At 36.8% G+C, this 16,209-nt stretch overlaps 1 protein-coding gene across 5 annotated transcripts in view; it reads left to right on the top strand.

The window, feature by feature from the left end:
* ADIPOR2 (adiponectin receptor 2) overlaps positions 1-16,209 on the top strand; it is an 80,543-nt gene that overhangs the window by 48,825 nt on the left and 15,509 nt on the right. For all 5 annotated transcript variants that reach the window (XM_045464545.1, XM_045464542.1, XM_045464543.1 and 2 more), the window contains exon 3: positions 15,947-16,066. In XM_045464545.1, coding sequence (XP_045320501.1) covers positions 15,947-16,066 — 120 coding nt within the window. The remainder of the gene's footprint in view (positions 1-15,946; positions 16,067-16,209) is intronic.

Genomic DNA, 16,209 nt, shown 5'->3' with positions numbered 1-16,209 from the left:
CATGTGTAGAGAAAGAGAGGGAGGGAGAGGGAACAACTTATAATGTCCTATACACTGAAATTCAGAGTTATGTAAGTATTTTCATGTTTGTGTACTCAAAAAAGTACATCCCTGGGGCGCCTGGGTGGCGCAGTCAGTTGAGCGTCCGACTTCAGCCAGGTCACGATATCGCGGTCCGTGAGTTCGAGCCCCGCGTCAGGCTCTGGGCTGATGGCTCAGAGCCTGGAGCCTGTTTCCGATTCTGTGTCTCCCTCTCTCTCTGCCCTTCCCCCGTTCATGCTCTGTCTCTCTCTGTCCCAAAAATAAATAAACATTGAAAAAAAAAAATTAAAAAAAAAAAAAAAAAAGTACATCCCTGTGTTAGTCTGCTTTTGCTGCAGAAACTAAATACTCCAGAAGTTCAGTGATTTTACAACAATACAAACATACATGAGGGCAGTAGGTAAAATGTTACTAGTCTGTGTTGCTGGTCTGTTGCAGGTCAGCTCTGTGAATCCATTCTGGGACCCAGGTTGAAGGAGGCTGGTTGGCACATGTTCTTGTGGCAGATTGCAAAAGTCCCAGAGAACAAACCAAATTGCATTTGCATTCAAAGTTCCTGCTCATATATGATGTGTGTTACATTCACTTATGTTCCGTTGGCCAAAGCAGTCATGTAGCTAGGTCCAATGACAATGGGGTGGGATTATATTCCTCTGAGGGGAAGGAGTAAGTGAATAATTGAGAACTTTAATATATGATCTGCCACAGTTTCTAAAGGAAAAAGGCATTCCCTATCCCAGTATCTTTATATAGGTTATCATACTTCATATAATAAGTTTTCAGTGTTGCGCCACATGCTGGAGATAATTTTCTTGTACCACAGAATATTGGAATGACAATTGGAAGATCTAGGTTCTTCTATTTATCGAACTCCTAATTATGACTTTGCAGAATTTTTCAGTGCATCAGTTTCTTTGGAAAAGAGCAAAATAACATTGTGTATATCTTCTATATGCATGTTATATGAATAATGTGAAGATTTGTGAAAATTCTTTTAGTTTTTAGATTTGATGCTTGCTTTGCTATACCACTTTGTTGCCCTAAATTCAAATAATGAGCATTGGGTTAAAAAAAACAAAAAAAACTTAGTTGTGTAAATATCCAGAGGTTTCTTCAGATGATGTAAACGAGTGTGTACAGTTGAACTGACTATGATATGTTGAGCCTCTTTGATAAGTTGAGCCTTTGTGTGTTATAGATGAGAAAACTGAGATGGTGTAAGCCCAAATGACCATTCCAGTGGTTTACAATTTGGGGCAGTTGTGACTCCCAGGAAATATTTTGCAGTGTCTGGAGTCATTTTTGGTTGTTAAAACTAGCGAATTTATGCTACTAGCATCTTGTGGGTAGAGGCCAGGGATGCTACTAAACATCCTACAATGCATAGACAGCCTCCACAGCAAAGAATTACCTAGCCAAGTATGTAAGTGCCAAGGTTGAGCAAACCTAACCTATGTTCTGGCTGCGTTGGTAGCACATTGTTGCATTAGCATATCTAGAAATATTATAGTTTTATTAATGGAAGTATTGTAGGAATACATTTTTCAGATCCAGGTCTGTTTTTTTGCAAACCTCCAAGAGATTTTCATCAAATCATAATCCATGTGAATGATCCATCTTAAGTTGTGCTGTGTACAGCCTAGAGGGTAGAATATGGTGGCCCTGTCTGGACCAGCTGCCTTTCTAAGTGCTAGGAATATGGTGATGGGTCAGAGCCACAATTTTTCCCTGCATGGTGCCAGTGCAGAGGTAGGGAAGACATGGGCAATAAATCCGTGAAACACATAAATGAATAAGATAATTACAAACAGTGATAAGTGCTACAAGGAGAAAAGTATGCTAAGGTAATGAGGTGAGGTGATTTAAAAGAATTACTTTTTATTAAGATTTTATTTTTTTAGAGTAGTTTTTAGGTTCACAGAAAAATTGAGGGGAAAATATAGAGATTTCCTGCCGTCTCCCTGCCTGCACATATGCATAGCTTCCCTCACTGTCACCATCCCCAACCAGAGTGCTACCTTTGTTAAAGTTGATGAGCCTATATTGACAAATTGTAATTACCCAAAGTTTACTCTTGACATTGTATATATTATGGATTTGGACAAATGTATAATGATATGTATATATCCATCATTATGATATTATACAGAATAGTTTCAGTGCCCTAAAAATCCTCTGTGCTCTACCTACTCCCTCCACCACCCCCAGCAATTCTTTAGATATAGTTAAGGAAAGCGTGTTTGAAGTGAAGCCTGAATGATAAGGAACCAGCAAAGACCTTAGGGGAAGAGTATTTCCAGATAGAAACAAGCTAGTACAGAGGTCCTTTCCTCCCTCTGCTTCTGCTGTTTCCTCCTATCTCCTCCTCCTTCCCTCCCCGCCCCCCCCCCCCCCCCCAGGACTGAAAGACCAGTGTAATTAGAGCATGAGGAGCAAGAAGGAAGAGTGAAATGAGGTCAGTAGGCCAGAGAGGGACCAGGATTCTATAGGTGTATAGAAAAAGCTTAGATTTTATTTTAATAAAATCTACCAGAAAGTAGGCAGCCTTTGGGGTGTTTAAACAGGGGGTAGGGATTGGTGATTTTATTTATTTGTTTATTGTTGAGAGAGAGAGAGACAGCATGAGCAGGGGAGGGACAGAGAGAGGGAGACACAGAATCCAGAGCAGGCTCCAGGCTCTGAGCTGTCAGCGCAGAGTCTGGCGTGGGGCTCGAACCCACAAATGTTAGATCACGACCTGAGCCGAAGTCAGACGCTTAATCAACTGAGCCACCCAGGTGTCCCGGGATTGATGATTTTAAAAAGATGACTCACTGTGGAGAATGAATTGTGAAAAGACAGAATGGAAGGACAGGAGCCTATAGAACATTCCAGGTGAGAATATATTCCACTATTCCATGTTAGCTTGAAACAGGGTGATAGTAGCAGCAGAAATGGAAGTGGATAGATTCCGAATATATTTTGGAGGTCAAGTCAGCAGGACTTTCTGGTGGGTTTGATGTGGACAGTGAGGAAAAGAGGGGAATCAAGGATGATTATTGGATATTTTAACTCAGCAAAAACTGGGTGGGATTGGTAAAGTGAGCAGGTTTAAAAAGGGGAATCAAGGGGTGCCTGGTTGGCCCAGTCGGAAGAGCGTGTGACTCTCAGTCCTTGGGGTCGTGAATTTGAGCCCCACGCTGGGTGTGGAGATTACATTAAAATAAATAAATAAAAAACTTTTTGAAAGTGGGGGAGGAATCAAGACTTTTGTTTTAGAATGTGAGACTTGAGATTCTCTTTAGTCATCTTAGAGATAATTGAATAGTCAGTAGCTGTATCACTGTATGATTTTTAATGTACCACTGTTTCTTAATTATATTTATTTTTAAAATTATTATTTTCTTAACTATATTTAAAACTGATACATGTTCTTATTGAAGCTAAGGAATTGTAAAACTAGAAGGAATTTCAGACTAGCCAATTTGACTGAGATTAAGAATGGCAACAAAATTCTGTTTATAATATTAATTATGAGACAGTAAAATATTTTTAGAGTTGAGAATTTATCCATCCTGTCCTTTTGTGTCAGATTCACAGTGGTTATCTGTTTCTCATTATACTATGTATGTTTGTTTATCATCTTCATTTGGTAGAGTGGTATCTTCTAAATACAATGTTTGTGCTCTTTGTTTCACTAACAGATAATTAAGTGAATGTGATTTTTTTTCATCCTTACGAATGAACTCATTCTATTGCCTTGAAAACCTGTATTTCATTTTCCTTTACTCTAAGTTAACCCAGAAGCCAATAGCCTGAACAAAACCATTTCTTTCTTCCTATCTGTTGTAACAGATTTTCTGTGAGGAATCATGGAGTTGAGAGAATCAGATCCATAGATTGTGGAATGTTACAGTTGAAAAGTCTCTTTTGAAGCCATCTTGTTTACCTTCCTCAATTTACTAATGAGGAAATTGTGTCTTTTTGTTCCTTTGCCTTTTATATATTATTTCTCTTTGGTGTAGAAGTTCTTTGCTGAAAAAAAGAAGGTGGTTTCTGAAAAAACCAGTCCATCTGTAGGTACTACCTACTTGGAAGATAGTTTTGATAGAAAACTTAGTGGATCATTTAAGCAATGAAAAGTTTTCTGCTGCGCTAGTTCTCCCTTGGCCCTTCCTCTTCATTCATTGCTCTATATACAGCACTGTTCCTTGCTGCTAATTTCAGGGTTATTAGTATAGAATAATCATGGGAATTAGAAAAGAAGGAAGGTAGAGTTACAGAAAACTGTAATTTTGAGACTGGAATTAAACACAAAATATTAACTTAATATCTTCAAGGGACTTAATGATTTCCATACACTAATTTTTTGTTTGTTTTTGAAGGAAGGACTAATTTCTTGAAATTTCCAGTTTTGAAGTGGAAGTATGTGAACTGTTAGCAGATGGAGAGTATCCTTCTAAATTATAATAGTGCCTTAAATTTGTATGTAGCACTTTCACAGACATCTAATTTGCTTCTGAAGATTACCCTCTGAAATAGGAAGAACAGATATGATCTCTTTTAAAAAGTGGATTAAAGTAAGATTTAGAAAGTTTAAGAGTAATTTGTCTAAGGTCACATGTATACAAGAGCATGTGCTAATTAATTAGTCCTCTGCACTCTCGTCTGAACAAAGCTGCCTTTATAAAAATTGGCAGCAGGTTGACTTCATATTTCTCAATTCCAAACTCTGCCTGAGTATTTATGTTTAACCCAGAGGTTAGATTCAACTATTGGTACTTGTATTTTGACAGAATTGTTGCACACACCTTATTTTTTGTTAGGCCAGGACAATTTTGCCTCTCAGATGCATTCTAACCTTTCAATGGATTTTTTGCTTACTTTGAAATTAAATAAACCTAACGTTATCATGGTGCGGTCTTCCACATTTCTGATAATTTTGCATTATTTTCTTTGTCTATATGTTACCTCTTTTAAAGATGTACAACTTAAATAGATTGCATAGGCTTTTAAAAAATGTGGCAGTTTCCATTAGACTCTCTAGGTACATTAAATGCCAATTGTGCATAAGAATAAAAATGTAATAGAAAAGATAACAGGAGTGTCTTTTTTTTTTTTTTAAATAAAAAGTGAAATTCTGAATTTATAAAAAAAAAAATGGGTTAAAGGTAGTTGTAATCCATTACAGAGTGATATGTCTTTTTTTTTTTTTTTTTAATTTTTTTTTTTTTCAACGTTTATTTTTGGGACAGAGAGAGACAGAGCATGAACGGGGGAGGGGCAGAGAGAGAGGGAGACACAGAATCGGAAACAGGCTCCAGGCTCTGAGCCATCAGCCCAGAGCCTGACGCGGGGCTCGAACTCCCGGATCGCGAGATTGTGACCTGGCTGAAGTCGGACGCTTAACCGACTGCGCCACCCAGGCGCCCCCAGAGTGATATGTCTTTAAGTTCAAGTGTATATCAACAGGTTCCTTTAAGTCAGTGAATCTGTTAGGAATGCTTATCTGATCGCCTATGGCCCTTTAAGGAAAATAAACACAAATGCCAGGATTTAATTCTAACCTACTAAATCAGCATATTTGGGTCCTGGATGAATGTAGTTTTTAAAAGCTTCACAAGTGATTAAGATGCTCACTTCTGTTTAAAAACTAGTGCCTAAAGTTATAGTTCTGTTTTAACTTAAAATGTACTAAAAACTTCTCAGAAACATGATTTACAAAAAGACAAATCTATACATGTTCTCCGAGGAATATTTGGGAAATCAAGTTGAATTTATTTGCTGTTTGTTAAAGGAAAATGTCACATTTACTCACAGTTGACTCTTAAAAAATATTGAAATAATTCATATATAAATAACATCCTAAAGTGTATAATCCAAAAGTTTCAGTATATTCACAGAATTGTGCAACCATCACAACAATCTAATCTAGAACATTTTTATCATCTCTAAAAGAAACCTCTTAGCCATTAGCTGTCATACCCTGTTCCCACACCCCAAGCCTAGACAGCCAATTTCCAGTTTACTTTCTGTCTCCATGGATTTTCCTGTTCTGAACTTTTTATATAATGGGATCACACAATGTGTGGTGTTTTATGACCAGCTCTTTTACTTAGCATAATCTTTTCAAGATTCATTTATGTTGTTTGCATATTAGAACTTCATTCTCTTTTATGGCTGAGTAATATTCCATTGTTTGGACATATTATACTTTATTGAGTATATTGATATGAACATTCATGTAGAAGTTTTTGTGTGCACATAAGATTTCATTTCTCTTGGGTATAGACACAGGAGTGATTTTTCACTGGGCCATGTGTTAACAATTCTGTTTAACGTTTTGAGGAACTGCCAGATTGTTTTCTATAGCATCTGTACCATTTTACATCCCTACTAGCAATGTTTGAGGGTTCCATTTTTTCCATGTCCTGCCCAGCACTTACTTTTATCTGCCTTTTTGAATATAGCCATCCTAGTGGGTGTGAAGTGGCATCTCATTGTGGTCACAGTTGACTCTTGAGTTTTTATCAGGAGACCTTCCTAGGTTAGCTGTGGCTGAAGATTTAAATTATTTAACCTCTTTGAAGACTTTGGAAATAGAAACCGAATTCAAATCTATTACAAAACTCAGGTTGTGTCTGTTCAACTTTTAATGATCCATTTCTTTTCACTTATACTGTCACTACTTTAAGCTTCTGTCATCTCCCATCTGGAATATTGGAATATTGGGCTAGATCTTCTAACAGGGCTTTCTGTTTTGTTTGTTCTTGTCCAGTGTATTCTTCACACAGTTGCAAAGGAGAATGCTTTCATTTATTTGTTTGTTTGAGAGAGTGTGAGCAGGGGAGAGGGGCAGAGGGAAGGAGAGAGAGAGAATCTTAAGCAGGTTCCATGCTCAGTGCAGAGCCCAATGTGGGGCTCGATCCCACAACCCTGAGATCATGACCTGAGCTGAAATCAAGAGTTGCACACTCATCTGACTGAACCACCCAGGCACCCCTAAGAGAACTCTTAAAAATGCAGTTTATTAGCCATTTCCATTTTTAAAAAATCATTTGCTTCTCATTGCACTTAGGACAAAAACCCCACTCTTTTCCATAATCTTCAGGACTCTGATGATCTCACCTCTCTGCCTAAGTTTATTTCACAGTGTTCTCCTCCTTGGTCAGTGAGCCTCAACCACACTGGCCTTATTTCAGTTCCTTAAACAGGCTAGGCTCTTTCCAGCTTGAGAGTCTTCAAACATGGCTGTTTTCTTTGCCTGGGGTGTTTGTAGATCCACACCTCTGGCTAATTGCTGCTTATTCTTTAGTATTCAGGTTAAGTATTATTTCCTTAGAGAAACCTTTCACAAATTCTCTATTCCCTAATTTATTCTATTTCATCTTTCCCATTCTTATCTTTAATCATAACTTTTATATTTCATCACAATACATATCACAGCTTGTAATTATGTATTTCTATCATTAGATAGATGTTTAGTAATTATTTTTGCTTGTAGACTGTGTTCCATAGTGGAAAGAATCTTGCCTTTTGCTCACCCCATCCTCAGATCCTAGACCAGTCTTTTTGATCCATGGTAGGCGTATAACATATAGGTGAATGAGTTTATCAGTAGCCAATATAGTATTCTAGGTCTAAATTGTCTCAAGTAGTTTCTATAAAGAGATGTATAGAAAGAGAATATTGGGGTATGCTATTTTGATGATCAGGGAAAATTAGTTAACACACTTATTTAATCTTTGATAAAATAAGTGCATTCTTATTATTTATCAGAAGAATGATAGCTCATATTTATTGAGCCTATGCAATGTATGAGGCAACTTTCTAAGCTCTCTTGCACATATCATCTCATTCATTCCTAGAGGAGCCTTATAGAGTAGGTATTAATAGTATCTGTTTTACAGGTGATGGAACTGAGGTTCCATTGAATTTACGTGAGTTAATACACAGGGACTCTTACTGGAGGATCATATACTTCTCTTCATGGGGGCTGGAGTTTTTCTTTTCACTGGTTTATTGTCAAAAGTGTGATTTGGCAGTTTGCTTATTTGCCTTTAATACATTTTCAAGGACACTGTTTTCATAGATGGTCAAAATTGTGGGAAAAGAGACTGACAAGTGGTAGTGATCCATTGTAATTGTAGAATTGACTCTTAGCATCAAATGAAATATCTGGGTGCACAGTTACATTCATTTCCCTGTGTATGGGAGTCCTTTATTTGAGGGAATGGAGAGGTTAATCTGCTTGATTCCTTAAGAAGCAAAATGGTTTAAGAAAGAGGACTGTACTGGAAATCAAATACAGTTGACCCTTAAACAATACGGGTTTAGGGATGTCTGGGTGACTCAGTCGATTAAGCGTCCCTTTGTTGATTTTGGTTCATGTCATGATCTCCCCATTCATGAGATCAAGCCCCACATCAGGCTCTGCACTGATAGTGCTGAGCCTGCTTGGGATTCTTGCTCTCCCTCTTACTCTGCCCCTCCCCTGTGCTTGCACTCTCTCTCCCTCAAAATAAATAAGTAAATGTTAAAAAAAAAAAAAAAGAAAAAGAAAAAGAAAAACAATACAGATTTAAACTGTGTGGGTCCACTTATATAGAGATTTTTGATCTATGTAGTACTAGTACTATAAATGTATATATATTCTCTTTTTAAATAACTCTTTAGCCTACTTCATTGTAAGAATACAGTATGTAACATACAATATATGTATTAGTCAAATGTTTATGTTATTTTTAAGGCTTTTGATCCATAGTAGACTGTTAGTAGTTAAGTTTTTGAGGAGTCAGAAGTTATACAGGATTTTTGACTACATGGGAGGTCAGTGCCTCATCCCTGGTTGTACTTTAAAATTAAAATCTCTGCAATAGGAATCTAGTTTTTACAAACTCCCTCACATGATTCTGGGGCACACTTAAAATTTGAGAACAAGCGATTATAGCCTTTTCCTTTTCATGATACATATGTATAGTTCTAGACTGATGGAACTTCAGCAGAGTAAACCTTGGCCCAGAGTAACTAAATGTGTCCTTTTCTGTAAATGGAGTATCTGATAACATGTACTTTGTCTCGCAGTGTTGTAGTGAGCATAGGACCTGTAAAGCAGTGAGAACAATGCCTGGTACATGGAAAGTACTTAACAAATGTTGGATACGGTACATCACTGGAGGCCTGTATTTGTGTCAGAAAGAAAAGATTTGCTTAAGTTTCACCTTAAAAAGGAAGATTGCCCAATCCAAAGAACAGGACATAATCTGTTGGATATTGTTCTTATTAGACTTTGTATTCATCTTTAAAAAAATTGACTTTGTTACTATGTTTTCACTAACCTGAACATGTCTGTGTTCTTTTTTTTTGTAATTGTTTTATGTTTATTTTTGAGAGAGAGACAGAGAGAGAGAGAGAGAGAGAGAGCGAGAGCACAAGCAGGGGAGGGGCAGAGAGAGAGGGAGACACAGAATCCGAAACAGGCTCTAGTCTCTGAGCTGTCAGCATAGAGCTCGACGTGGGGCTCAAACTCACGATCCATGAGATCATGAACCGAGCCAAAGTTGGACACTTAACAGACTGAGCCACCCAGGCGCCCTGAACATGTCTATGTTCTATGTTCAGCACCTAAATAGTCTGGGAATATTGTATTTGCTCAGTAAGTAAGGAAAAAAAATGAATGAATGATTGAACCTGCGTTTTAGTCCTGGTCTGCTGCCAGCCAGTTGTGTGGTTTTTGCCTATTTTATTTCTTTGGGCCTCATTTTCTTAATATTGAAATGAAGTTGTTGGAACTAGGTGATATCTAAAGTTTCCTCAACCCCCCTGTAGTTTTAACTCTTGTTAGAGGATAAAACTTGAAAGAGGATCATAATTAGTTTTTCATAGATTGACCTAATTAGGTATCTTTGCTTAAATAGCCCTACTTAATAGCTACTTTTATCACTTTTACCAAATTTGGTTTTATTTAGTGAAGCCATTTCTGTGCTTCAGTAGATAATCTCAAAGGAAGCAGTTCGGTAAAAGGGAAAAAAAAAACCCCAAAACCCAGAGTTTTGAGTTCAGAGAGACCTGGATTTGAATGTCTAATCCCTTCTGCATCATTTCCCAAATTTTTTGAGAAAGAAAAAACAAAACCTTATTGAAGTATATAATATGCATACAGAAAAGTGGATATGTCATAAGTGAATAGTTCAGTAAATTTTTATAAACTGGACACTACTTGTGTAACCAGTATCCCTAGAGGCCCCCTTAATACCTTCCCTCCTTCATAGTGATGCCTGCCTATCCCTTTCCCAGAGGTAACTATTATCTTGACTTCTAATGTATAGATTAGTTTTGCCTGTCTTTGTACTTTATGTCATCTGAACCATTCAATATGTACTCTTGTATCTGGCTTCTTTCATTCAGTATTATGTACATTAAATTCATTTGTACTTTGTGTAGCTATAGTTTGTTCATTTTTACTTTTCTATCTATAGCTTTTCTTTGTGTGACTATAACACCTTTATTCTATTATTAAAGGCTAGTTGGGTTGTTTCAAGTTTCAGGCTATTATAAATAGTATTTCTGTGAATATTCTAGTACTTCTGGTGAACATATAGAAACATTTCTGTTAGCTGTATACTTAGGAATGGACTTGCTGGTTCAAGAATAACCCCTTTCCTTCTTTAAACATCAGAAACATTTAACAGACCCCCACATGATGGCCATATTTGTAATATTAGTTTAAAAAAATGCATGATAGGAATTGACAAGGAATTTAATTCATCTATGTAAGATAATGTCATTAGGTTGGGAATCAAGGTATCACTTAGGGCGTGTAACTTCCCTTAGATTCCATTTCTTTATGTATCACACTTGGTCTGGATTTCCATATTGTAAAATGGGGATGGAAATACTCATCCCAGAAAGTTGTTGAGGATTTGATTACTTAATTTTTGAAAGCACTTAGTACAGTGTCTGGGATGTGGTTAGTACACAATAAGTAACAATTCTGTTTTGCTGTCCTTCCTTTGTAATAATGCTCAAGTGGTTGCAATAGATTGTGGTAAACACATCCTGAATTTACTCTTCTATCTCAGCCACCTCAACTTCAGTAGTCTTTTCACAAAAGTGATTTCTAAATCTGTCATCTTAGTACTGACCTCTGTATTGGACCTTTAACTGCTTCAAACTGAACTAATTTAGCCTGCTTCCCCACAACCCCAACCCTACCCCCTACCTCGTAAGCTTTTCCTTCTGACACACTACTGTTTCCTATTAAATAGTCCCACCTGGGGCACCTGGTTAAGGTGCTTAATCAGTTAAGCATCTGATTGTTGATTTCTGCTCAGATCATGATCTCACGGTTCGTGAGATCCCCTCTTCCCCCCACCCCATATGCCCCCTCTTTCTCTCTCTCTCTCTCTCTCAAAAAAAAAAAAAAAAAAAAGTCCCAACTTTCTTCCAAGTACCTAAACTTGGTTTCTGGAATATCAGAATGGAGGGAATACCAAGAGTCATTTAGTTTTAGTAAAGATACATGCATTAATTGGGGCGCCTGGGTGGCTCAGTCGGTTAAGCGTCCAACTTCGGCTCAGGTCATGATCTCACCGTTTGTGGGGGCTGTGTGCTGACAGCTCAGAGCCTGGAGCCTGTTTCAGATTCTGTGTCTCCCTCTCTCTCTGCCCCTCCCCTGCTTGTTCGCTCTGTCTGTCTCTCGCTCTCTCTCAAAAATAAGCAAACATTAAAAAAAATTTTTAAAAAGATGCATCAATTTTCTGCAGATGTTTCTGGGTGTGTGTTTTTTTTTTTTTAAAGTATGTATTAGCACTCTTGGAATACAAAGATAAGACATAGTGTCTGCCTTTAAGCAGCTGACACTCTAGTCAGAAGGACAGACAAGTATATTGATACATTTATGCCAAGTGCTATGTGATTGTGGAGTGTACTATGGGAGCAACTCTAATTTCAACTGGGCATCTAGGGAGGTAAAATTTGAGTTTCAGAGTTAACTAAGAGAAAAGCCTAAGGACATTCTGGACAGAAGGAACAGCAGATGTGAAGACACAGAAGTAAATAGCATGATGCTTTTAGGGAATAGTACCAATAATAGCTAACATGTATCGAGTATGTACTGGTGTGTACTGGTGTCTAAACCTGTTAAATGTTCAGCATAGCTAGAATGAAGGGTCAAAGGTACAAGGCAGTGGAGGGTTTGGTAGTAAGTAAGCCTAAACGATTGAGGCCTAAAATGCAGATCTCTAGAGTCCTGGTGCAATATTTTTTATCATCCAAAATTCTTTTTGAAATGTATAATATGGTGTATTGGTTGAAATGAATAGGCCATTTCTTCCAGGCCTCTGACTCTAAAACCTGGACTCTTTTAACTGTATTTGTTGAAGTATATAGTTAAGCATTTTGTAAACTTCCTTAGACACAAAAAAAAAAAAAAAAAAAAAATCACAAAAGAGACATTTGAAACCAGGTTGCCCTGAACTTTAGTTTTGTGTTTGTCCCCCCCGCCCCGTGCTCCCAGGTCTCTGAATTTTCAAGGTATTAAGTCAGATAAAGAGAACAGCCTTTATGGTTGTCCTACTTTTCCTCTGCTCCAGATTCTTACACGTTTTCCAGGGCTTGGTTCAGATGTTACTTTTCTAGAAAACTTCCCAGCAGTGCCAAAGTTAAATATTTTTCTATTTGCATCAGACCTTTTTCATACAGTTCATACTGTTCACTAGTTCCTTGCTGTATTTACTTACATGCATGGCTTCTCCACTAGGTTGTGATACTAACTTTAATGTTCTCAGTACCTAGCCCATCATCATAATAGTAAGGACCATCATTTATTTCTTGCCTTCTGAGTCCTGGGCCCTGTAATAGTTTCTTTTTATTTATTATCTTTGATCCTGAAAACTTCTGTATTGTAGGTACAATATTGTTAAAATCATCTCACAGGTAAGGGAACTGATGCTGTAGTTAAATATAATCTTGTCAAAGATGATAGAATTTATCAGTAGTCACTGTTTATCTGACTTCAGACTCACTCTTAATCCATTATGGCAAGCCACCTTTTCCTAAAAAAATATTTGACTAAATGTATAAACAGTGTTTTTGTACACTAGTTGGTATTTGACTTAGACCATACATCTTGCATTCCGAATGTACTTGTTTTCTTTCAATAAACATGTATTAGATTTGCTGAAGATGTGAACCTGTTTCTTCCCCAGCAACAGGGTCATTATTCCTCTTCCCTCCCCATGATTGGGAAGTTGAACCATTCATCTGTCTTTTCTGTATATGGGTATAGTGGTGAGTACCTATGGAGAAAGGTCACCTTATCCTCATTTCTTTCTTATCTAAGTCTATAATTTAAGATTAAGTGCATAAAATGACTTTAGTTTGCCAGGGAGGCTGGCTTACCTTTTCCTATCAGTAGTCTTCTGTGGATCCAAATGCGTTATTAACCTGATACTCAAAACTAACTGGTTGTAAGTAATCCCATTGATATGTCAGACAGGTCTACAACTTTTAATAGGATTTTACTTATGATAGTACAGGAAACATTTAACTATAGTTCTACTTTATGTGCTCATCTGTAGTTTCATTAGAAACTGCTGGCATAATTTATTTGTGAGAAAGTCCAGACTGAATCTTTGTTTCTGTTACTCTTTGTGAAGAATTAAATACATGTTGAACATGTATAAATATTTGAGCTGTTTTACATTTTATATATAAATTTATATTTTATACTTTAAAATCAGTCTGCCAATCATTTTAAACTATTATCTATTTTCAGTTTTCATATAATTGATTAAAAACATTTTTTTATTGTTTATTTTTGAGAGAGAGTGGGAGCGAGAAAGGAGCACAGAGAGGGAGACACAGAATCTGAAGCAGGTTCCAGGCTCTGAGCTGTCAGCACAGAGTCTGACTCACTCAGGGCTTGAACTCAAAAGCCGAGAGATCATGACCTGAGCTGAAGTCAGACGCTTAACCGACAGAGCCACCTGGGTGCCCTGTATTTGATGTTTTAATGAAGTTTATCATTTTAATCTTATGTTTTATTAGGCACAATCCTTTAACAATTTTTGTTGAAAAAAATTTTAAAGCATTAATTAATTAATTGAGGCCACCATGAAGTATATAACATATTACAGAGAACTGTTCTCGGGGCCATGGGAAAGAAGACCACAAAGACACTTAAAGTTTTGTTTAGGAAATGATACACTAAAAAAGTAAAATCCAGTCAAACACGAAATAAAACAGTATAAGTCAATGAGACGAGCTGTAAATCAGATATTATATTCATTGTCAAATGAGAGCTGCAGCCTTCAAGTGTTAGAGAAGTTCAGAAAGGGAGGCAGTTGCTATGGATTAGGGCATATACATTCTCTGGTGAAAACTGCTTCTTGATTGAGGGGGGATTTGAAAAAGTCTTAAATATTACAGTGGTTTGTAGCCCTCCAAAGAGCCATAGCACATAAACATGTAGTATATCTAGGTTAATAAAATTTTCTGGGAATGGGAGAAGCAAACTAAAAGTGCCTTGGGGGAAAGTGGCAATCATGAGAAACTGGGCACCGAAGGACAGACAATAAGTTTTAGGTAAGTAATGAAGAGAGGGTGTTTTATAAGTAACAATTGTAGAGAAGCAGAGTCAAGATAGATTTCTTGGAGAAGATAATTTTTTAACAGTTGAGATTGGGTATGTAACATGTCTTACATGCGTCTTAATACTAAGCCCCTAGTTATCTTGAAGAGTAAAGAGTAGGAAAATAAAATCTTAGGATTTCATTTTAAACATGTCCAAATTCAAGTGTTGTGGTAGATTACCTATTGTGCCTACATGCTCATCCTTTACCAGTTTTCTGACTGGAGGTAGAAGGTCATTTCATTTTTTCGTGCAGGTATGTTAGCAGTACTATGTATCTAGCAGACTTATTAGATAAGGAGTTACCGTTCTCTTGTGCTTTCATTTATTCACTAAGTTGCAGAATATCAGAATTTTAGAGAATAGGGAAAACTGTAGAGATTGTTTAGTTTTAAACTCCTCTTTTAGATTAGAAATGAGGAACTTGAGGCTCAGAAAGGTTGAGAGACCTATATAAAGTTCCATGGATATTAGTGGCAAAACCAGACTTAGGTCTTCTGACTTCTGGTCAGTTGCCCTTCTCACAGTATCCTTCTGTCTAGTAGAAGCTTCATCTGGAAACAGAAGTCTTAATTTTAGTGATTTGTTTCTTAAGGTCTAACCAGATTATCATTTCTTTCTTCATTTTGTCAAGAATGTAGAAAGGCAGTGGGTGGGGGGTTTTTACTTTTTCACTTTATTAGTCTTAACCTTAGGCAACTTATTTAACCTTTTTGCCTAATGTTCTTTATATGTTAATTGGGGATAAGAAAACTTATCTAATGATAAAGTGGCTGTCAGGATTAAGTTAGATGGCCTTTATAAAGTCCTTTCTTTTATGCTTGGCATATCTTAAGAATTGAGTAAAATTTTTTTCTTTTTTTTCCTCTTTTTTCTCTCTAGAGCACTTACCACATTGCATTACAATTATTTATTTTATATACACCAGGTGGGGTTCCTGGAGATTTTCCCCTCAGTAATTTATCAATTTTATAGTAATAATATGTGAACTGTGAATATATTCTTAAAACAAAAAATGAACCATTCAAGCTACCCCAGGAATTCGCTACTAAAACAAACATAGGAATGCTCTTGTATTTCATTTGTCTGTTAGAGAAGAATTAACTGTTGTTCATTTTTAATAGTCCTAATTCTATAATAAACTGACTTTACTTCCTATATTGTTACTTGTTTGAGGCTTTGCTTTGACCTTAAGAGAGAATTACTTCATTTATAATTTTTCAAAGAAAGTGTATTGATTCTTTCATTTGGCCCTGGTCTCTGTCCCTGACTGTTTCTTTGATTGCCTTACAGATCTCTGAGGAACATGAGTGCAATGATGAAGTTTCTCAGGAAGATGAGGGGTTTATGGGTATATCCCCTCTTTTACAAGCACATCATGCTATGGAAAGAATGGAAGAATTTGTTTGTAAGGTAAGATGACAGTTTCTTGTTATTCCTATGCTATATATTTAGCCCTTCCCAAACAGAAACCTTTAAGGAGAGCTGCCTTTGGTTTACTCTGGGGATAATCTGTAGCAAAATGGAGACAGAAACAATATCATGACTTTAACCCT

This window comes from Leopardus geoffroyi, chromosome B4, assembly GCF_018350155.1.
Source record: "Leopardus geoffroyi isolate Oge1 chromosome B4, O.geoffroyi_Oge1_pat1.0, whole genome shotgun sequence".
Taxonomy (NCBI): domain Eukaryota; kingdom Metazoa; phylum Chordata; class Mammalia; order Carnivora; family Felidae; genus Leopardus; species Leopardus geoffroyi.
The sequence above is the reverse complement of the archived record's forward strand: the minus strand, read 5'-3'. Positions and strand labels throughout refer to the sequence as shown.